The sequence below is a fragment of the Mustela nivalis genome (assembly GCF_964662115.1).
Source record: "Mustela nivalis genome assembly, chromosome: 12".
In the NCBI taxonomy this organism is placed as follows: Eukaryota; Metazoa; Chordata; class Mammalia; order Carnivora; family Mustelidae; genus Mustela; species Mustela nivalis.
In genome coordinates, this window is record NC_139031.1 from 56596570 (window position 1) to 56621310 (window position 24741).

Consider the following 24741-nt stretch of genomic DNA (forward strand, 5'->3'; position numbering starts at 1 on the left):
CTCAGTATCAAGGAAGAAAAGAAAACTTTGGTTATATGTTATAAATTTGAATGTGCTATTTTGCATTGTTAACATACTTCCCAAAATGATATTAACCAAGAGAAAAGGTAACACTTTGAACTCTGAAAATCTCAAGACATTGAAACTCTGTAAACTCCTGCTTTAACACTATAGCAACTCATGCTTCTTGAACTATAGAAAGTGTCATGTGATACCCTGAACTTTTTCTTGTCATACCTTAATATGAGAACATCTTCTGTTCTGACCTTCACTAAAGATTAAACCTTGCCATAACCCCCAGCACCACCACCCCTGCCGCAAAAAAAAAAAAAAAAAAAAAAAAAAAAAAAAAAATCCATCCACCCAATCTACTTTCACACATGGGAGAAGAATCAGTTTCAAATTTACTATAACTCAAACCATTAAGGTTTTTATTTGTCCAAGACAACACCTTAGTTTATACTCCAGATACTGCTAAGCCTTCAGCGGAAACTGAGCCCGAGGGGTAATGTACTCCATATGGTTCATCATACTGCATAGGCAGACAATTGGATCTTTCACATTTGAGTTGGTTCAGATAAGTTGCAAATTGGATGTAGCACAATAATAAAAGTTACAGAGCAATGGATGTTACTTAGAGAAGAACAGTAGTTTCTAAGGCAGAGATAGAGCAAAGATAATCTGCATTTGACATAAGCTACTAGCCAATCAATAATTATGGTATGATTATGTCTATACGTAATGGAATTATTTAACAAATACATGGTTTATTCAAACCACAAAGGCTTTTTCTACTTCATAGGACATGTTTTAATTGTATAGAAATAAAAATGTCATTTTCTTGATTATAAAATTGATACACATTCATTACTCAAAATTACAACACAGATTAAGGACCAACTGGAGATAACATTAAGCTGTCATCCTGAGTATATCTTGATGTCACACATGTGGATATCTGTAATATACATAAGAAATATATAATATAGATATAACAAGATATATGATGTGATTATATTTGGATCATCTTTCACATATGTTTGTAATCTGTTTTCTTCTTGCATTGTATCATAACTGATTTTCTATACTTTTATTTTAGAACATGATTTTTAATAGTTGTAATGTATTTATCATAATTTTCCATAAAGAATTTAATCAGTTTTTATTATTTGATATATATTTTCAATATAATAAATATTTGAGACTTGGTTACACATGAACTTTTCGATATATCTGATTATATATACAAATTTTGAATTAACTTTGAATACATTCATCTGGAAGTGTAGAATCAATAATTAACCTTTTATGTATTGCTAGTTTCATCTTGGCTGTCTGTTTTAAGTATACTCTTACCAGTAGTGTATGAGATGTATTATTTCTCTAAATTCTTGTCACCATAGCCAATTTGTTTTTTAAATTTTGTCATTTTGGTAGGTGGAAGATGCTGTCTTCTTTAACGTGTGTTTTCATTTTAAGTAAGCATGTAGTACTTTATATTTCTTGATCATACATATTTCTTCCTCGATAATTCAGCAGTGTGTGTCTTTTCTCCTTTTCTTATCTGATAATCTTTTTCTAGCACTGAATTCTATAGGGATTAGATCCTTTTAATTTTATTTATTTGTTTGTTTGTTTAGTCTTTACCTAAATTTTAGTTAACAGATGGTGTAATATTGGTTTCAGGAGTATAGTTTAGTGATTTATCACTTATATGTAACACCCAGTACTCATCACAACAAGAACCTTTTCAGATTCTGTTAAATAGCCTTGTGCTGTTCAAACCTTATGGAGATGTTTCTCACAGCTATTTTTTTTCTAATTTGTATTCTTGATAAATACAGGATTATAACACTCAAGTATCCTACACTAAAAATATTTCTACACTTACAGTTTTTGGCAATCTAGCCTTACATTTTTTTTTAATTAGAAAAATCTGAAGGAATTGATAATTAGACACTGGAAGACTGAAATAAAAGAAAGTAATGTGGCTCAAATATTTGCCTCAGGAATAGGCCTCTCAAATGAATTAATTGACCAAGGAAACACAAATATGGCATTTCAGCACCATTTTATTGGACTGATTGTATATATTAAAGATGAGTGGCTTTTTACTTTGTGTCCCTAGAATCCTTTATTTCTTTGTAGGTGCCACACACATATACCTGTGGTAGGTGAAGAAAAAACACTAGACAGGTGGTACCAGGTCTCCTTTACCTGTATTTGTTATAATTGCTGTGCTTTCAATTGTCACTTTACAGAGCTGTATTTCCGTAAGTGAGTTTCCTTTTTTTAAAAGAAAATTTATCTGATAATTAAGATTTACTGCTCTAGAAAGTTTTCAGATCTTTATGTGAAATTATCTTGTTATATATATCACCACAAAATCTTTCAGGATCTAGGAAGAGATTCAGTTCTGAAAAAAATGGATTTGGGTCAACATAGTAAGAGCTAGCATTCATAGATATCTACAATGGCTATCTCAGATTATTCAGGTATAGATGATATTGGTGATATAGGAGTATCTGGACATCACCCATGTAACAATTAGCTTTTAGCATAATTTACATATACCAAATATTTGAATCAAGCATAAGTTAAGTACATAGATATTAAATTTTAAGTTCTAGGTATTACTTTTTTAAGGGATATTGTTTCATTGCTATTATGTCTTATTGTTTGGAGGTAAGGAAATTACATATTTCAACAGAATTTGGAGTAGGCTTAATTCAGTTGTTACTATACTACTAAAAATGTTTTATTAAAGAAGTGTTCATTACCTTTGAAACAAATGTTAGATCCAGTAAAGCCTAAAATAAAAGGTGCCAAATAAATTCATTCCAAGGTACTATAATTAAGCAGTGTCATGTAGCCTTTTTCTTATTAATAGTTCTTTTGGCCATAATGAAGAGTCTTTGTCACTCATTCCAGTACAAGTTTTATATGATGAAAAGGGTTTTTTTAAACCGTATTTTGAAGGAAATAGAAAAATCAGGTGATAAATGTACAGCCTGAATATATGATCATTATTTACAAAATGTTGAGATAATTAAGGTGCAATTATCATTAGCATATTTTTAATCTGACAAACACTTATGGAATTTTGTTCTAGGATAAGATGTCATGAGATATTATTAGAGTGTTAATTGGGGGAAAATGGAATGAATGTCTAGATAAAAGTAATACTTCCAAGTTTTCTTACAGGGACTCCTTTTTAGACAGTACAAGATCTTCAAGACTGATGATAATGAAAATTGTCAAAATAATATGTCTTTTATAGTTATACTTATTAGACAGGTTGATTTGCATGTTTATATCATTTGTCAGTGTGAAACTATAGAAACAAATATCTTTATTTAGAGATGAGGAAACCTAGGTACATAAAAGTTAATCTTACCATGATCAAAATGCTATTAAGTGACAAAAACAAAACATAACTCAGGGTATCATCTTCAGAGTCTGTGCTGTGAACTATTACAGAATGGACAGTATTGATTGAAAATGACAATATCTGATAGTGAATGAATTTCATTTACACAGAGATTTGTGTCACAGTATGACTGTAGATATTTGAAGGCAAATTCCCCCAAAGAATTTGAACCTTTCTCTTTACATATGGCATGAATGTTCTGATTCCAATGAAAATTAGGAATAGATTGCTGCTCTAGAGCAAAAATTAAAGCAAAAAATAAAAAAAGCAAAACTGACCTGGGGCTGAGCATTGATCAGTTTTTCTTTGCAGTTATAGTACAGATACACTTTTCTGATAGCTTCATGGGTACTAGAGCCTAATGATAAAGTGAAACATGCAGACGTAAGTGCCCTGTTGAGTATAATTATTGAGTGTTTGTGCCAGATATTTTGCTGGAAAGCACCAACATAAGATGCCAAGAAGACTCCAGGGATATATTGTTTAGTGGTGTGAATTAGGCCTATTAGGGACAAATTGAAGTTTGCTGACTCTTGATGCGGCAGAAACGTTTACTGCTCGCAAAATAGTCATGTGCTTTAGAATATGTAGCAGGCCCCTTATAAGTGTATCAGGCTTGGTTCTGGCCTACAGGCTATTGACATGTATCACATCTCCATCAAAGTATGTAAGACCATGGGTATAACCCTCCACATCTCTTTTCCCTTGCTGTGATATTTTGGAGAAACATGCTGAGATTACTAATTCACAAAATTACTTTCTAAATGGAGAGCCAACTGTCTTGTTTCAGAATTCGTAGGAATAAGAACTAAACTCTTGTTAAGGTTTAAGATAGAGAGGTTAACCCATTGTGACCACATCATCTAGTCCATCATGGATAATACACTTGGCTCTTCTTCCTTTGTAAAGATTATTGCTAAATTAACTCTTTCAAGCTTATCAACAGTTAGTTAATAATGATGCTCCTGATGCACAAAGGAATAGCTGAGGGTCTCCAAATAGGATGTTTTGCCACTTCAGGAATTTCCTGTGTTTCCTTGAGATTTTGTTTGGGAGGTTTCTATGTGTGGTACCACATTGTGAAACTCCTAATCAGGGGGTCAAGAGGATCAACTTACAGAGATATTTCAGATCCTACATCATTTCGATATAGATATATAATTTGGTACCTATTTGCAAGGGGCTGGAGTATGAGAGAAAAATTTTAGTGGCATCTTCTAGATCAATGCTATCCAAGAGAAATACAGTGCAAGTCACATATGTAATTTTAAATGTTCTAGTGGCTATATTTAAAAACTAGAAAATTAACTTCAGTAACGTACTTTATTTAGTCCAGTGTACCCAATAGTTAATTGCAATCAGTATAAAAGCCTGTTAATTTCAAGTCTTTGAAATCATGTGAATTAATTTCATGTGAAGTCTTTTAAAGCATAACTTAATTTGGTTAAGTTACATTTCAAATGCTCAACACCCACATAATGATGTATTCAACACTGTACCTCTAGATGCATCTAAAATTTATTCCATGTTTTGTTAGGCATCTTTTAGGTACACTCACAATATTGTCATAGTTGTTTATTTTAATATTCTTTTACATTAGTAAATAAGTGAATGCACTCATAGAGTTAGAAGGTGACAGAACTAAGGTTAAAACCAGTTCTCCCTCCTGCCTCTGGAGCTAGAGCAGTGTGCAGGACAAGTAGGGTAACATGGGGAGTCCTGTGTAATCCAAGTAAGAAGGATGAGGGTGGGTTCTTCTAACTTGAGCAACTGATTTGGCAGTGATGCTGTTTATACAGAGGCTGACATGAGCTTTCTAATCTGAAGTGGGGTTTAGCAGTTTTTGATCACTGGAAATGCCTGTACAGTGCAAGTAATCTTACCCACTTTTTTGTTTTAACCATATCTATATTACATTTGGTCACAAATGCCGGATGATCATGGCATCTGCTAACTATTTTTTTTAATGAGTCTAAATAAAGAACTACATATGGATTGCCAAGTCTTTAATATTACAGAAAGAGGAACACCAACATCTAGTTCAACAACCTCAGATATACAGAATGTAACATTTACTAGATTTTGTGTGCTTCTTTATGTCTTTCAAAAAGATACTCATTCAACTTTGTCACCACACATAAAACAGTGGAGATTTTTAGTTTGTGTTTGTCTTTGGGCTTGAAAGAACAATTCCAGGTGTTGCCACCTGGGCTTCTGCTTTGGCAAATCTATCAGATGATGATATTCTACGTACTTTGGAAAATCTGATCTTAAAAATCAAAGGGACTCAGGTTTTTACTCTGATCAAATCATATTTTCACTTGAACAGTATAGGATACAAGATTTGCCTAAGAACAAAACTTGGAGGTATCCAGGCAATTTATAAACTATGGACAGGTAATGATGGTCCACAGATGAGAACTGCTATGGAAAAAAAAAATGTAACAATTATCCTGCAAACTCATAATTGTGCCATTTTTATTTCTCTGCATTTACTACATCAGGGAAATAGTAAAGTTTTCAATAAGTAGAGGTGTGACTGTATTTGATTATGGGTGAAATTGATTTAAATTGACTTTTCTGTGTCTCCACAGAAACATTAACCTCACTGTAACCAGCACACATCATCATCTGCTGCTGTAGATGGCTACAGATGCTCTAAATTAGAGAGAAGAACTGTCAGGTGTCCCATTACTGTGTAGCCTACTTTCAAGATCAGTAGTAGGTTTTACTGTATTTTATCATAAAGTGTTCCAAGATTGTTTTGACTTTTTTAGTCATAGCTCTGTTTCCGTATTCATTATTTATCCCTCTAGAATCCATCGTTAGAAATATGGAGTTGGACCAAGGTGGTTCCTGCCTCTCTGAGATTATTAGGCAAGGGTCCTGCAAAATGAATAGGCCAAGTAGGAGGGAAGAATCTTCTGCAGTCACTGTGTTGACGAAGTTGCATCTAGTATTTTATACATTCTTACCTAATACAGAGAAAGCTTCACTTTGATCATAGGTCTCCTTAGTTGGTGGAAACTACTGTTAGCTGGTGGTATAAATAATTGCCTTGGGACGCCTGGGTGGCTCAGTTGGTTGGACGACTGCCTTCGGCTCAGGTCATGATCCCGGAGTCCCGGGATCGAGTCCCGCATCGGGCTCCCAGCTGCATGGGGAGTCTGCTTCTCCCTCTGACCTTTTCCTCGCTCATGCTCTCTCTCACTGTCTCTCTCTCTCTCTCAAATAAATAAATAAAATCTTAAAAAAAAAAAATAATTGCCTTATGCTGGGCCCTTGGGCTCAGAACTAATATTCCTTCTGAGTTCCGGTTAGTGTTTGGTTCTGTTGGAATCCCTTGTATTTTGAAGTGCTCAAAAGATGCAGTTGGCCCAATAGTTTTTTTTTTTTCTTTTTTCTCAGCCACTGAAACCTTTTAAAAACTAGTTTTTTTTTCCCATATTCTGTTACACCAACTTTACAGAAATCATTCTCTGAAAATAAATAGAATTTAGAAAAACAATTGACTACAGTGAGTTTCAGGTTACAGATTTGTAAGACAAGAAGGCAGTGATTCAGAATTTCAGACACTCAGCTTGCACATGTCCAGGCATTGACCCCACCTTACCTAACTTTCACATTATGCAATGTGATTACTTGAAACTATTTCTCAGAATAACAGTATTTTGCTAGTATTTCTTTTATCAAAAACATATACGGCATATATGTATATAAGTATATATATATTAAATATATATATATATATATATATTTAAACATAAACCTACATGATTACTTTTTTAAAAATTCTACTTAAACTAAAACTTGTACCTGGGATCCTTTTACCATTATCATAAGTGTATGTGGCTTGTGAATTACATATTTGTATTATCAAATACAGAATTATTTTTCACATATTTCAGCTTGTCTTATTTCTCTTTTCATCTACTAAACACCTTCTTCTGGTTTTCGATTGGCCTATTTTAGTGCTTCTGTCATTTTAATTCCTTAGTCAAGTGAAACATAAGCAGATAGTTGTCATTTAACCATTTTCAATGTCACTTTGATCCATTTTCATGTGGCCATCTCCTTGTATAAAGATATTCTATATTCTCAAAATCCTTTATAAATCTGAGCTTATCAAATTACTAATATTAAACCCTTAAAATATTTTATTATAAGAGAGCATGTGTTTTGTCTTAACTTTCTATTTTGTTTGGTACACAAATACACATTTTTCCTTTATTCCTACAAACAAAAGTGTTGATATCAAAGGCAGCTGGTGTTTCTTTGCTGAGTCAGAATCATATAAAACCAGAGTGTGCCATTAAATATTTTGGGAGAGCTATACCAACACAGCTAAAACACAGAGATTCTTTAGTGATTCCAATCATAAACCCAAGCTCAAAACGAAAGAACCACTTTAAAAATAAAATATGCTACAAATTGATGAAGCATGAAAAATAAAAACACATAAGAATAACCTACCATAGTGCCAGAATTACATTAGTCATGTTAAACTCTTCAAGTTGGAAAATTTAAAACAGAAGACTAAGGTTTTACCTATAAGTTTCGATTGAATTTTTTTCCCTCCGAGATTTATGAACTTGTTTTAAACTCGGTCCACTTAAAAGTATAACGTTGCTTTTTATGGCCTAGGAGAAATAAATGGTTTATTTCCCTTAACTTGTGGATAGAAATTTAATGCTTATGAATTTGATGGTATAGAATATATAATGTAATATATAGCATTTCATTATGGAACTGTCTTACATTAGGGTGCCTATGCTTCTTACAGGTAGATGTCAGGGGGGCAGTTTGAGATGCATACATGTATCAACAAAAAGGTGAATGCAAATGAAAATGTAGAAACTGAATGTAATTATTTCCCATGTGCATTATAAGGAAAGTGTTGAAAATTCTGATTTTGAAACAGGTGGACAAAAGGAGGTTCATTTAGAAATTTTTGAAACTTGAGAAGGTAGTCATGTCATTGTCTCTTAATTTTAACACTCCCCACATACACACAAAAGGATAATTAGAATTTCGTAAAATGTATGTGTTAAGGAATTGGAGTAATGAAAGATTGCATGTCTTTTGAACTTTTTGTTAAATTTTATAAATTTAATCAGTCAAAATCTGTATTTCATGCTAGATTTCTGAACATTATTTACTATGTGATACTTGAAATGAAGAAAATCACCAATTTCTGAAAGAAATCATAAAACTATATGTAAGAAGAGACAGAAGTTAGGAAAACAGTATATTGGGTATTACTTTCCACTTTTTTTAAGTAATGTGTAGGTATTCATTTAGTAATGTAGAAACATAATTAAACTTTATTGTGAAAGCACCAATTAGTGTTATGTGAAAATAGCAACTTATTTTAAAATTCAGTAACAGTATACAGAATCACCAAATAACATTTACTGGCCATAGCAAAATTGCTCTTGAATTATTACCATGCATAATTCCTGGAGAAAGTCAGTTCCTTAGTTTTAAAATATGGATTGCATCATAAATCACATAAATTACCATTGGCTATTTAGCATTTTTTAATAAATTTCCAAATTTTTTAATTTCAGAGTATCAATTGAGGGACATAATTTATTTCTTGGAGAAATGTAGCAGAAAAATATTTTTTTGCACAACAAAACTTTGAGAGACAAATCCCAATTTTGGCTTAATTTTCCATACTTAAATTCGTATATCATGAGTATATGCTACCAAGATAAGTTTGTCTGACTGATAAAATACAAGACAAAGTTCATAATATCTTTAGCTTAAAGATCATATTTAATTTTAAATATTTTTCCCATCATATCTCATGTCACAAATGTACAGAGGAATAGCAGCATCATGATTCTTAAAATTTAAAAAAATTCTTTAGGTTGGTTAATTTAGGCCCTTTAAAATAAAATAATCTTAATTTTAAAAAATCTCTGCTTTTACTATTGAATATCATTTTGCTAAGCAAGAGGAATAATAGATGTACACATTTATCAAATTTAATGAGCCTAACACATACTTAAAATAATTTTATGTTTTCTAGAAAAGACTAGCAGCTTACATTATTCATATATTCAGGCTCGTGTTATAATGCACTGTTTGGTATCAAAACCCTGCATGAAATACTGGTATTAATAGAATGTTTTTCAGGAAAATAGAAGTATATTAAAAATATAGGATAAACACCATTTATAGTTTAAAATGAAAGCTATTAAAAAGTCTGTAATTTTGTAATTTTTACTATGTTTCATAATAAAATTAGCCATTAAGTGTAAAAAGGCATCTCTCACATATTGGGATATTAGATGTGGATACTCAAGTAGCAATTATAGGGAATGTTAGGGCTTTTTCTTGTTAGGACATTTTAAATTCTTTTCCTATGGCCTAGAAAATAAAATTTAGTATTTTTTTCTTATTTCAACTATCCTAAGAATTGAAAATTTTGAAAAAAATTTTGAAAAGAAAACTTATATTTTGAATAATATATATTTGGAAATTCAGAGAAAATGAAGTAATATTTAATTCTGGAATGCATCAAGACCATTTTTGTTTCTTCCTTGAATTGCACTTTTTCAGATAGCGTTTTTCATGTATTATGCATTCTATTAAAAATCTAGACTTCATCATTTTTATTGATATTGTGTATTTTGGGTCTTCAATTAAAAGACCTTTTCTGCTAGCTTTGCTTTAGTTGTGTACTTTTCAAAGAGATTCCTTCTTTTTTTAATCTTTTCTATCTTTTCTTTCCCTGTCTTTTAGCCTCATAGTTCTAGGAGGCTGACTGAGGCAGGTTGTAGAGAAATTTCTGAACATGTTGTTAACATCTGACACAGTAAGTGAGAAAAAAACCAGCACAATCACAGGGCAAGTTCAAGGAGAACTGACAGCTCCTGGAGATAAAAAGTTTGTGTTTGCTAGTTGCTAGTTACCTGGTTAAATTCAAATCCATTCATTTCTCAGTTACTTGCTCCCTCTAAACCACTGTAATGCAAACCAAAAGGGAACCTTTATGGATGTTTTGTTGATCTCTGTAGATCGAGTGTATCTTTTGTTAGCCTTGTCTGACATTTTCCACAATGCTTTTAGTAGACAGCATTATATTATGTAAATATTTCTGGTTACTGTTTATGGAGATGGTTGCCTAAATTTCTCTTTGGATAAAGCCTTTAATGCATTCACCCATAATCCCTATAGAGGAGTTACTCAAGTTTGGGAAGTTTAGTGTTGCTCTTTGTACTTCAACTTTTAATATCAGAGCACATATTGAAACCATAAACACAATGAAAATTCAAAAAATATTCCGACCATATTAGAAGAATATACCCCCTCCTTTTTTTATCCTTAAAGAGCCAAGGGCGTGGGGAGTGGCAGGAAGAAACTTTCTTAAGATCTAAGCCCTGGACGCCATCCTGGGAGTGCTTAAAACCCTTAGAAACGTGCAACCTGAAGAACACCCCCTTTCGAAGTCTAAAACAATATTAGATTCCCAAAACGTATCGGCAAAGAAAGTCTTACCGTCAAACGCTTGCAGCAGGTTCCAGCTCAGACCCAGACTGAAAAGCTGAGCAGCTGGTGAACAAAAGTTTTAGCTTTTTTTTTTTTTTTTAACGAAGTCTGCAAAACTAATTTCCCTCAAAATAGGGCTCAATTTCCGTTAAAGAAAGCAGCGCTTACAAATCTCAGAATTCCTGATCACCCCCACCCCATCCCACCTCAAAGCAATGGAAAACAATTCAAACTTTCACACGAATGTAAAGGTTTATTGAGAGGCCACTCTCCTGCAGTAGGGCTTAATAGACAGGGGAGATAGGCTGAAACCTGAGGGACTGGTTGAGGCAAAGGTTCTGCCTTGGGGAACACTTCTCAAAGATTAATCAATACTTTTTCCTAATTCAAACCAGATGGCTGGCCCAGTTTGCTGTCCTCATTAATCCCATTAACAACTTCAAAGACCTGGTCCCCAACCTCTGGACTCGTGAGACAATGAAAATAACGGGGTTACACTGCTGGTGGCATGTTTGGGGTCCTGGGCAGCATAGGTGAGAGACCGTTTTTCTGATACCACATGTCCCAGGCAAGACTTGACTGTTCCTGTAGTTCATTACATGCAGCTTGCTTGCCGTGTGTAAAGGACTCTGCCCCTAGCAGTGTCACCCCTCAAGCAAGTGGCAGTATTAAAACCCAGCCGCTGTTCATACTGATTCACTGGTGGCAAGTTTTCTAACTCATTTTGTATGATGCAAGAGTGTAACCAGGGAGATCTGAAGCAGCACCCATGTTTAGTGAACTTTGGGGGATACTGAAGTGTTAATATTTCCCAGTAAATGGAACCGTGGCGGTAGGCAGAGAGGCAGAAGAGGTGCCATTAGCTGATTTAATTTTGAGCTGAAGAGAGGGTGAATTTCTGAAGGGAGATGAGGGGGCATGGGCTAGCTCCTGAGGTTTGGAAAGACTAGAAATGTGCTTGCAGTGTACACATCACGTGTGACCAGAAGGATATCGCTTTGGGTTTTCCTGACCGAAAAGTCTTGGGTTGACAAATGGCTAGTTTGACGTGGACCAGGCGAGCAAGGGAAAGGACATTGTGCAAAGCAGGAAGGGCACATTTAGAAAGCCAGAGGAGCCCATCTGACACCACAGGTGAGGATGCCAGCCTCTCTGGACATCTGCAACTGTCGCCACCCCCAGGCTTTTTTCCCACCCACCCCACCAGGTCTGTCCCTCTTGGGCGCAGAGGATGGCCCTTTCCTACCCGCGGGCACTTCCCAGAAACCTCGGATGCCAGGTCCGAGCCCGTTAGCAGCTCACCCCCAGAAAACAGCTGCAAAAAGCTAGACGCGCCACTGAGCCCAGGGCACGAGTTGATGTGGAGTTTGAAAAACTTTGAGCGCGCGCCAAACTCTGATCTTTTTTAACCTTAATCCTACTTCCCCTTTCGTGCTCCTCAAAAGCTAGGCGAAACCCTAGCTTTCCTGCAGGTGACAGTGCCCAAGTGGCACTGACAAGACAACTTTCTTAAGAGAAGTGAGCGGGTCGGACACTGGGTGCGGGGTTGGGGCTGGCATGCACGGAGGAGCACAGTGGCCGACGGGGCCCGGAGAGGAGAGTCGCTGTCCGCCCGGGTGCGGGTTGAAGCGCCAGGCGCGCTGCTTGCAGCCTCGGCTGCTGGCGAGGGCGGGCGGGCGTGGACGCCCAGCGTACGTCCAGCCCGAGATAGGAAGTGGAACTGGGAGCGCGTGGCGCAGACTGAGCGGGAGTTTTGGAGGGAGTTTGCATGTGGTCAGCTCCGGGCTGCTAAGCCAGCCCCCAGCTCACATTACACTCTATTTATAACCTCTCAGAGCCGTTTCCCCCTGAAAGCCGTTCTCTGGGACCACCTTCTTTTGGCTTTAACCTCTCCTACTCTTGACATCTGAGTAGCTCGAAGGGAAGCTTCTCCAGGTCCGAGTGTTTATACGTAAAGGAGACTGGCCGCTAGGGCTCAGGACCGGGATTATCCAGGCTCTGCAGAAACGGCGGCTATTTAGGAGGGGGAAAACACACGATTTCCAGTGAAAAGTGACAGAGGTTGGTAGCGTTTGGAACCACCGTGAAGTCTTCTGCCTGGAACCCGAGACTTGCATGCTATGGAACACCCGCTCTTTGGCTGCCTGCGCAGCCCTCACGCCACCGCGCAAGGCTTGCACCCGTTTTCCCAGTCCTCTCTCGCCCTCCATGGAAGATCTGACCATATGTCCTACCCTGAGCTCTCCACTTCTTCCTCGTCTTGCATAATCGCGGGATACCCCAACGAGGAGGGCATGTTTGCCAGCCAGCATCACAGGGGGCACCACCATCACCACCATCATCACCACCACCACCACCAGCAGCAGCAGCACCAAGCTCTGCAAACCAACTGGCACCTTCCGCAGATGTCCTCCCCCCCGAGTGCGGCTCGTCACAGCCTCTGCCTCCAGCCGGATTCGGGAGGGCCCCCGGAGCTGGGGAGCAGCCCGCCGGTCCTGTGTTCCAATTCTTCCAGTTTGGGCTCCAGCACCCCGACCGGGGCCGCGTGCGCGCCAGGGGACTACGGCCGCCAGACGCTGTCACCCGCAGAGGCGGAGAAGAGAAGTGGCGGCAAAAGGAAAAGCGATAGCTCAGGTAAGGGCGCACCGGGTACCGTCGGCAAAAGGGGGCGGGGAGATGACGGAGAAGATTCTCGCACTGTAGTGAGGCAGCAGGGAATACGGTATATGTCTTGCCGTCTCTGGCTCCCCGCCGCCAAATTCCGTGGGGCTGCTTTGGTCCTGTTATTTGGGGGCACGTGTTTCTCCAAGGGCAACACTGTAGCCAACAGCGCTAAGCTCTCCAAGGTTCAAACTAGTTTACCAGAGGGTTAAGAAAAAAGGACAAGTGACAGTATGTGAAATCGATTGCGAAGCGTGACCTTCCATCTGAGCGGTGAGGAGGGGAGTGCACCCTGGGATGCAGCGTCCGCTGGGCGTGCGTGCGGGTGCCGCTCCTTGACTTTTCCCTTGCAAGTTCCCGACTCGGAGTGGCTGGATTTTTCCCATCGTTAACTGGATTTCCAAATTATTGCACAATGTTTGGAACTTGCAGTGGAACTTGGCAGAGCGTATGAGGGGAAAAAAAAGTTTTACGTTTTTTTAAAAAAATTATTATTCTGATTTCAGAGTTCTTTAAATAGGACCCTATTCCAAATGGTAAAAATTTCCCTTTCTTGGGGAGGAAGACAATCTAGGAATTCGGAGGATTTTCAGGAATGTATCAAAGAATGGTAAATAAATACATGTTCAGACTCTTGAAGAAAAACGATTTTTTTTAAGAAAAATGATTTTAATAGTAGTTGTATTCGTGTGGTGCTAATCTAAACAGAGAATCTGAGTTTCAGAAGTGGAAAGTAAAATATCCTTCGAGTCAGTTTTATTGAAGGCAATATTTGGAAACAAGCAGCAGCCGCCGTAGTGCTGGTTTTCTACGTGCTAGAGGCTGGTATGCGAGGGTGCACGCAGGAGGCGCTGATCTTCGTGGGGATAACTTGAGTAGCCACGCAAAAGGGAACCTTACCAAACGCAGATGCTTGAGAACCCAGAGTGCCAAGTAAACTGTAGCAATCCCGAGAAACTAGTTTTTCAGGGAGCTCCTTAAAGCCCTAAACAATCTGTATCATCATGACATTGTTAAAAGAAACTTTACAATTAAGAGAGTTGTGCGTTTGTTTTCTGTAGCTATAGCGTATCCTGCGTTCCGTCTTTTAGGAAAGTGTCATTTTTACAATACAGTATTTACGTATTTTTCTTCCTTTGCGGAATTGGTTTAACAGTCCTAGAAGGTAACTACAGAGATTGATGTGAAGGATTGAAAAATGTTTGTTGTTCACAATGCTTTAGGTAAGAGCCCACATAAATGGCAATGATTGAGCTTCACTGATTTCATGTACCTTTGCAGCAGTGGTATCAGTTGTTCTTTAGCGTTAGTATGAGATGGATTCCTCTATCACAAATTTAAAATCTACTTTTACTTTCCAAGGTCAGGGGTGAACTTTTAATGCTCCATCACAAATTAGTTAATATCTAATGAAGTTACCAGCAGTATCATTCATTTTTAATGGTTTTTACTAACCATACATGAAACTCTCTTAAGACAGAGTGGAAAGGTTAACCGTAGCCAAAAGTTTTCCATCTTAATTTCTTTAAAAAAAAAACACTTTTAAAAATACAATTTTCATTTCCTGAGCTCAGCATTTGATATCAATGTAACTTTTATGGAAGCAGATCCCAGTTCAGGTTGGTCCGTCCATTTTTGCAATCAACAGAGGCTCTTACTGTTCATTTTACTTTTTGCAGTGAAAAACCTGTGATGGACTATTCTTTTTGCTTCTGAACGGAATCAGTGTCCCTAAGCTTCTTAGGGTAAACCGAATTTTCATATAGGCACATATTATTTTGGTTTGGGGGAAACAAAAAAAGTGGGATCCAAGAACTGCTTCCCTTAAATTATTTTGATAGCAAGTTTCTTAAGGAAACTGGTTATTCTAATAGTACTATCGTTTGGTGGGAAATAACCATAAAACAAAGTAAGTTTATATTTACATGATGAAACTAATTAGAATACTGGGACATCAGCTACATATAGTCTTAATCCATTAGATCTTGAGTGGGAAATACAATTAGCCATCACCAAGGATAGAATCACTGGGGAGTTAGATTGAGTGTTTTCTATTCATGATGGGATATTTTGAAAGAACTTTTTGACTAACTAAAAGGAAATATCACAATGGGTTCCAGTTAAATATATGTGTACTCTTAAATATAATTTGGCAATCTCAGTATTTAAGTTAATATTGTTAGATCTTTACATAGATTTAGATTCAAGATATCTTTCTCTTGTGATGTTTCAGTTGGTCTTCCATACTTATGTTTACACTTACTTCATTTCATAGTATTATAAGGGCAACCTGATCTAGCGGGAACTAAAGCAATGTAGAAAAGCATATAATTCTGGCATATTATTAACACATGAATCTCTCCTTGCTTACTGCACTGTTTTAATATTTCAATATTTCCAAAAAATTACATTAATTTCTGAACTCTCAAAAGTTTAAAATTGTATTTGACAGAAGTCATATCATGCTTAGTAGAGTTTACTTATATTTTGTTAGGAAGTTTATAATTACTATGTACTTATGATTGAAAGTAAATATAGTACATAAATCCCAGATAAAGTCAGAACCAGAATTCTTTATCGTTACATATAATACCCAGATTATCTGTGTATGTGTACGTGTGCATGGCCCTATGAAATTCAAAGAATTTTAAGCAACAGAAAATATTGAAAAATGTCCCAAATTTTTATCCATGGTAATGATGCTAAAGCTACAATGTGTAACATTTTCTAGTATGCCTTTACATGTATTTCTCCTCCCAAACACACACATATGCAAATCAAGAAGCCTAAGGGTCTAGAAACAAATATTTATGGACTTTGGGCTTCCATTATAGTTTATTGACAATTGAAAATAGCCAAGTTTAATGGAAAAGCACACTGTTATTTTTATACGTGTTAAACATTTTTGGAACTTTGAACCTGCTATGCTTTCCAGCATTATTAGCAAAGCCAACATCTGCGACATCTTCAAAGGAACTCTTAAAAATCAAAACTTTACAACTGCACTTAAAACAATCTATACAAAGCAGGTGATTCTGAAAAAAATGTCTGTAAATAGTGTGAATTACTTGGCTTCAATTACATGTGATTGTTCTTCAAGCAAAGTAGTAATAGGTGTAAACTGTCCAGATTTAGCTAAAATAACCAAAACAGATTAGTCAATCTAACTTTAGTTTTTATGCAGGTAAAATACAGCATAAACATGTGAATATTTCTTATTCAAATTAGTTTAATGAATGTAAGTGTACACTTTATAAAAAAATCAAAATTACATTAAAAAGGAAGGAAGTGGTTCGGGAATGTGGATTTTACAAGGTTTTGAATAATATTAGATTCTTGTAAAATTACAAATATTTATAGCTACAATATCATAAAATACTTGTTGTCAATTATATTTGTCTATATGCTTGGCTATGCAGAATGACAAACAAGTATTACCATAATAAGCTGGAACTTAAATACAGAGGAATTTCTTCTCCACTGTAACTCTAATATTACATTGTAATTTTTTCTAGGTATTTCAATCATGTTTTCTGAAAGGAAAAAAATACTTTATTATTCATCTCTGTGTTACTGGATTAGGACTTTTCAGCATTTGCTTTAGAATTTAAAAAAAGAGTACTGGATCTTGATAATTATAGAGGACTACTGAACAAATTAAATATCTCAAATCTATGGAATAAAAAAAATGACAGTTAAGTCTTTTTCTTGGAGTGGTAGATCAATTTTAGGTGTGAACATTTTTAAATGGTGACCTGACATAAAAAAAAATTCTAAGTACCATTGACCTACATGAATGTTTTCAAATGATTACACTCAAAAAAGTCAAGAGCAGCAGTCTTTTTAGAATTAAGGCGCTTTATTGTTGAAAGTTAGCAATGAATGGAAGGAAGAATGCAAATAAAAACAGAATTAGTTTTTAAGATCTTTGTAAATGTCTTTATTTATAGTTCCTCTGGAAAGGAAAAGCATTAAATACAAGGCATGGCTCGGCTAAAACTTTCATTTTGGTGGAAAACCCCGTAATGAATATTTAAAGTTTTAAGCTTACTTTATAGTAGCTATCAATGGAAACCATTATGTTGACACCCCATAAGCTGATCTCTACTAATAAACTGAAAAAAACGTTTTAAGTATTACCCTGTTTTTCCTCTGTGTGATGTGAAAACATCGATCCTTCATCACAACATTGGTATTTATAATAACATAGTGTTTATTATAAGACCTCTAATAAGTTAATTTTAAACAAAAATGAAATCACAAATGTGGATAAACTTTTTCATCAGATTCAGAGATATTTGGGAAACTAATTCCATATTTAATAGAAAAATTAACTTTTTTTCATTTGAGAAATAATTTGTGGATGAACTAATAGCTGAATAATGTAAAAATTCACCACATATAAATCTATTTCATATACGTGGCCTGGTATTGGTGCCAATTTTATTCATTTGCTATAGTTAAGATACACACACACACACACACACACACATATATATATATATACTGGGCAATTTTATTAACTATATTAAAAATGGCAGCCAGAAACAAAGATGTGAAGACTTTTTAGATTTTCATTTCAAATGGGAAAGACCAATATAATACAATAATATATCCTGGCTTTTAGGACTTTTTCATTTAAGTAGTTTATTTATAAAATTTCAGACCATGGCTCTTTTCTAAGCATTCTATAATGATTATAAACATCTATAAATGATATATGCTAAGGATGGGAAATTATTAGAAGACAAAATATTTTTAGCAATTCCTTACTTAATATTTGTTGAATTAATAGTTGTAGGTGATTTATCTCTTTCAATTTTTTGTATTTTTGTTATAATGTCTTTTATGATAATAAGACATTTTCTGGGAATGTATATTAGCACATGAAGTGAGACTATCAGGAGTAGCATTTTTTCCACCTTGATTGAAATCATAAAATAAGAAGGGTTAATTCTTGAGTGCCCAGTTAAATTACATTTCCTGCATTATGGTACTGGTGACTGATTCTAGAGGTTAAAATAAAAATAAAACTTTAAAAGGATGAAATACAAACCAGGACCAAAGTCCACAAGTTAGAAATTGAGGTAGGTATGATGTATTTCCTCTTTAATGTATTTAAGAAATAAAACACCTTTTATTGTCACAGCTTATTTTTCTGGATTATGTGTTTTAGTCATTAAGGTGCCTTAGTTATCAATGACAGTCTTTCTTTCTGTAAAGAAAATGAAAGCACTAACAACTTTCCTATTTTTGTTATGATGCTCTTACAATTGTTTGTTGGAACAGCTGTATTAAACTGAAACCTCTAAGTAGGGATGGAGGAACACAGTCAAGAAAAGTTACTTGTAACACTCTATCATAGTCATCGGTGAGGTTCAAAATCCAACTGGCGAAAACCTTGCAGAGTATTTTATTGCTCACATGGAGTAAAACGTACAGCGGTAAAGGTCATTTAGGTCTCAGCCTTCAATTTGCCATTACCAATGTTGAAGCACAATTAATTTAAATCTAATGTCCTTTTCTCTGATGGTTTTCATTTACATTATAAAAGTGTAGGGCATTTATTTGCCCATAAGAAATTGCGTTAGTATTTTAAGATACAAAATAACCAGTAAATTTCAGATACAGTTTTTATATTTCAGAATAAGCATTTCTATTTAAAACCTTTTGGCATACTTATTACTAAATTAATAGAAGATTACTAGTAAGAGTATACATTCATATGTGGTTGAATGGGTCAATTATTAATTTTCCCTGTGTTTGGAATTTTAAATATGCAGTAAAAAAGTCTCCAGTTATTCATGAAACTTTCATTTATAATGTTACATTTTCCACAGCAATATAATACTTCTTAATTTACATGTTACTCTCTGTAAATTGTGTACTGTGTGTTGTGATCCTGGTTCTTGTAGGATTCTGAAAATATTCTAGGATACCTTTTTTGATCTTTTACATGTGCACATGAACAAGACTCATCAGGTGAAATCTGTACTATATGCATACATTCTTGGAAAAAGTTTGTGTGAAAGAGAGGAAAATACTTTCAGTAATAATCAGTTCTCTCTATCCTATATTAAAAATGAACAAATCAGATCTTTAACCTACATGATATTATTGCTATGCTTCTTTAAAAAGTTAGCATCTCCTAAAAGTTTAACGATTCTAAAATATTTGTGTATTTTGGTGACTCAGTTCTTACATCCTTGGATTTACTGTAAATATAACTTAACTTTACAAGATAGTAAGTCATAGTGGTAAAACCATTAGGGTTTTGTTGAAAGATTTCAATTAAAAATTATTGCTCTTCAGAATTTTATAGAATCAACTCATATTTGAATATTTCAAATGTATTTAAGTGTTCTCTGTTTTCATAAGCTTTCTTTCTAAGAAATTTCAGGTATGTTTCTTGAATTTTGGATAAACTAGATTGGCTGAAATTATGAATATAAGTTTATTCTTCATAGTTTTCAGTTCCTACTACGTTTCAGTAGAAAGGTTAGTGGTGAGAAGAAAACAAGGAGGGAGATAAATTATCTAGGACATGGCAGCTATTCTTAAAGCATCCTTTAAAATAATCTTCTTCTATAAAGATACATTCAGATACACATGCGCAATAATAGATAGACTTCCAGTCTCTTGATAAAAGATCATCTGAAGTAGACCATTCACATCAGAGACCTCAATATAACGTTACATGTTCCGGTGAGAAAATAAAATATTAGGTTTGAAGCATATACAGCTGTGTAGAGAGTCCACCAGGCTGAGGCTGGTAATCAGTGATAGTCATTAAAGTCAAATCTGCCAACTCCCCTGCAGTTTTTGTTTTCTTTTGTTTTTCTCTTCCACTCGCTCATTATTCTTCACACACTTCGAGAGATCCCATAATGCTCTAAGAGAAGAAAAACCCTCAGCTATCTTACATGACTATGGGCAAGAAAATGATTAAGATGAAGTCATCTCTCTCTCAGGCTCTGCGGAAACGTAGAGGAGGGTCCAGCTTAGGCGGGTGGATGCCAGTAGAATTTTAAAGGCCTGGAATTTTGCTCTTAAAACTTTGCCAGAAATGACACCCAAACAAAACTTATTTTTGCAAAGTGATAGTTATTTGCAAATGTAGTGGTGAAATGTATTCAGTGTCTGCAGAGCCGGCTTCTTATATTGTCTGGACTGCATAGTAAACTCGTAGATGATCATTCTTAGCATCCTGAAAAACTAGCAAAATAAACTGAAGTGTATTCTTATGAGTCAAAAAAAAAAGTACAATGGGCAATGGCTCTTATCAAATGAACAGTGAACACCAAGCAAATTTCACAAATTGATTTTATTTTGAGAGCTAAAACATGGAGTTCAGGAAAATAGAATTGTGTCATCAGAAAGTTAGTGGGAAGTAAACAGATAAAATGTAGCTTTGATTTTGTAGGATGCCAATAATTTAACAAATGGCTTTCACATTTTGAAAACCATGTAAAGAGAGCTCTACAGTTAACTGGGTAGATTGAAATTAAGTGACATCTCTCCTTATTTAATATTTTTCAAATGTAAAATGAGCTCTCAGCATGTTTACTGCCTTTAACAATTAAAATCTGCCCAACTACAGGCTACATTCACTTTGGGATTTTTTAAAAATTTGAAACACAAACAGATCTGGTTGCGTTAAAGTAGAGAGCATCTAGAAGTAAGCTTTTGAGACAGATTGAAATGACAGGAAAGCCAGAGGTTAGGAGTCCAAATCTGGGGTCCTGCTGCTGCTCACATTTCCAGGATTATCATCTTTTGGATGCTCACCATCAGAATTCAGGGAATTACATACATCTTTTCTTCTAGAACTGTTCTTTGCTCTTAGAAGTTGGCCTCTACCAAATTCATTCTTGAATACTCAGATATTTGGGAAAATAAAAAGTAACAGAAACACTGTGTGTGTGTGTAATTGTTTAGCTTGCTTAGCCATTAGTTGATAAATCCTAAAGGATCTATCTTATTAATTAGTCATCCTATCAGACAAGGAAATAGTTGTCACACTCAAAGGGATAACTGAAGATAGAGTTTGATGATGACCATTTGAGGGTGAGCAGTATGTAGGGGAGAAACAGGAAATGGTCAGTCATCCAGGGTCTGCCTACATTTGGAAAACATTAGCTCCTCTAAACCTGAGGCGGCAAATAAAGGGAGCTATTACAAGAATCCAGAATCTAACAAGAGCAGCCGGACAGAAGCCTTCTGGCAAAGTGGGGATCTCAGGTGGAGGATTGCAGCTGATATCAAATAGCATCCAGTAAACTATCTCCGTGCTATCCAGTCTCCTTTTGTTACCTCCCATTGGCCAAATATAATCAGAAGACAGTGAAGAGACCACACTAGTCTTGGTAATTCAAAAAGGAATGCTGGCTACAGGAGAGAAAGACTAATAATAAATCTGAACCCAATGTCTTGCTAGCTGTGAATCAACTTCCCTGTTTCTTAGTTTTCTAAACATCAAAGCAAGTTAATAAGCATAAAGCCCTTAGAGCAGCATTGTGTCAGTAAGTGTTGTTATTTTTATCATGTACCAGTGTAGGTGCAATTATGTCATGGGCGTGCCCATCTGAAAACAATCTCCGTCTTACCGTTGCCTGTTTATTTGTATGTTACCACTAATATTGCTGTGGGAAGTATTGCTTGCCTAAAAGCTTGCTGAAGATTTAAAATAATGTGCCACTGCCACTAGAATTGTTAAGTCCCATGCTGTTTTCCTGAAATGTAGAGTGAGTTTGAGACCAAGTAGTGTAGGATACTCAAGTCTCTTTCACTTAATCACCCTTAAGATTCCCATTCCATAGTGTCTTTTGCTTGGGCATCTCCTAACCTCCTTTCTCAGGTGTCTCCTGCCACTTTTCCATCAAACACTTCCTGTCAAGAGGAAAAAAGGAGCATTTAGTCAAAAGGGAACGGAACTTAAACCAAGGGGATTTGAATGTTATAGTGAAATTTCAGGTCTCTGTTTTCAGATGTTAACTAGGAGAATATAGGTATGACATTTTTTTCTGCCATGTTATGAAGTTTATTGCGGAGAGAATATATGTATTATATCTCCTTGTTATTTTTGGTGGTTTCATTTGGAGACCTTTAGGAATGGTAAATATGCAGATACCACTAAAAGCTAAGACTGTATTATTATATCCCTCATAAAATGCATAGAAACAGTTTTATTGGATACTTTTGTTTTTTATAGAAAGAGGCAATATTTTTACTTATTTGCATATTTATTTATATTTAATACATTTTTGAGAACTATAGACTACTCACCTGAGTAACAAGTCCTCGATGACTGGCTGATTTCACTCTGGTAAGCTTAATTACCTCTCCTACACCCACAGTTCAGTGTGAGGAATTCCAGACAAGTACTTTAGGGAAATTTTATTATATTTGATGGTCTGAGGCAGTTTCTTTTGAATAAGTAGTAGAATCAAATACTGTATTGAGATTCTAAATGCCAGAGTTAACACTTCAAAATTCCTAGATTCAAAGCAATTAAACCTTAAAATTAGAGAATTTCAAATCACTAGTGATTAGTTCTCTGCTGGATAATGAAAGGGCTGGGAGGGAGCAGGGAGAGAGGTAGAGGAAGAAGAGCAGAATATTAAATGTTCCATGCTACACTGCAGTGATAAGAAAGGGCAAATGGCATTGTCTAGTTCATTATTCTTTGGTATCAACGTAGGCTTGATTGGTCGATTTTCTTAATGAGTTGTGATCTTTAATATTTAAATGGATCATTAGAATCTGAATTATCAAGGCACTAAAAGACTACCAAGGCATCACCCAGTTCAATGAATGTATTTCCTAGATGAGGGAATGTGCCCAGGGAAATTTAGTAACGTCTGTCCATTCAGCCAAGTAGTGGAAGCTGAACTTTCATATCCTGACTTCAGCCTAGTGCCCTTAAAAGGAAAATCTCATAAAATATTTTGAAACCTTAAGTTTTTAGTCTCCCCAATAAAAATAAATTTCAGCCTCATTTAAAATGTTGGCTACTGCTTTTGAGTGAATAAAATGGAATTTGACAAAGTGCTTCTCTTGGGTGTAAACTGCCTCTCTCTAAATCTGGTTTTATAGTTACCTCAGTTGCTTTTCATTCTTGTTTTATGAATATAAACACTGTTATACTTTCTTAGCTTTGGTTTTCTAATGACATAGTTCTTGTTATCAATTACCAATTTTCCTGTATATCTTTAACACCTCCTACAATAAACCATAGCATTTGAAAGTTCAGTATTTGGTACGGTGCAGATGGACTTTGCTGTATTATATCTCTAAATAATAGATATTTATATAACAGAATCATATTTTGGATAGCCATTTGTGAATTGAAGAATCTGTTTTCTGTTTTAAAATTTTTAATTTAACTCAAGTGAATTTTGCTAAGTTGAGCTTTACTTAAAAAGTATTTGCTCTTTTGTGATCAAAGTAATGAATAGCTACAAGTAGACACCAAGCAACTCTCCCTTAAATCATTAACTTTATCTCCATTCTTAGAAAAGTATTGATCTTAGTTTTGATTTGAATGCAGTCTTCTTGCGTAGAAGATACTCAGAAATATTAGTGGTTGGCCATTTAGCTCTGACTAACGAGTTGTATCTTTCTTGTTTCTCGTCCTTTCCTGCCCACACCCATCTTCCCCACAATCTCTAAATACCAGACCCATCTGCTCCTCCCCCAATCATTGAACCACACAACCTTTGGATCACTCTGACACTAACCTTTCGAGACGATTCCAGAATCTTGAGTTTTTACTGGACCCTTAAAACACAAAATTAAGCATCAAAAATATAGTTGGTTCATTCAAGAAGTTTTATTTTCCTTTTTTTCTCTAAACACAACACCATTTTCAAAATAATAAAACATGATCCCTCTTTTATGTAGTTAATTTTAATTTATATTCAGAATGCTTTCACATTAATCACTTCAATTGATAATTTCTCCTTTTCTACTAGACTTATATTCAGGACTCAGTTGTGCAGCCTCTTCCTACACAGCTTGGCCCATATCCATTCTATTTCACATTCTTCTGTATTTTTTTTTTCTTCTCTATTTGTACTTTGATGTCCCTTGCACTTAGTTTAGTTTTCTTTCTTGGACTCCTGATACAGCTCTATTCTGAGTATCTTTTT

General features: G+C 35.3%; 1 protein-coding gene and 1 long non-coding RNA gene across 2 annotated transcripts in view; one reads left to right on the forward strand and one right to left on the reverse strand.

Annotated features, from left to right (window-relative positions):
- LOC309845272 overlaps positions 1-10993 on the reverse strand; it is a 68177-nt gene extending 57184 nt beyond the window's left edge. The window contains exon 1 of the long non-coding RNA XR_014301175.1: positions 10940-10993. This is a non-coding gene — a long non-coding RNA (uncharacterized lncRNA). The remainder of the gene's footprint in view (positions 1-10939) is intronic.
- Positions 10994-11989: 996 nt separating this feature from the next.
- The window catches only part of MEOX2 (mesenchyme homeobox 2), a 63729-nt gene continuing 50977 nt past the window's right edge, over positions 11990-24741 (forward strand). Inside the window, exon 1 of the mRNA XM_082692538.1 lies at positions 11990-13564. Within this exon, the coding sequence (XP_082548664.1) occupies positions 13051-13564 (514 nt within the window). The 5' untranslated portion in view covers positions 11990-13050. The remainder of the gene's footprint in view (positions 13565-24741) is intronic.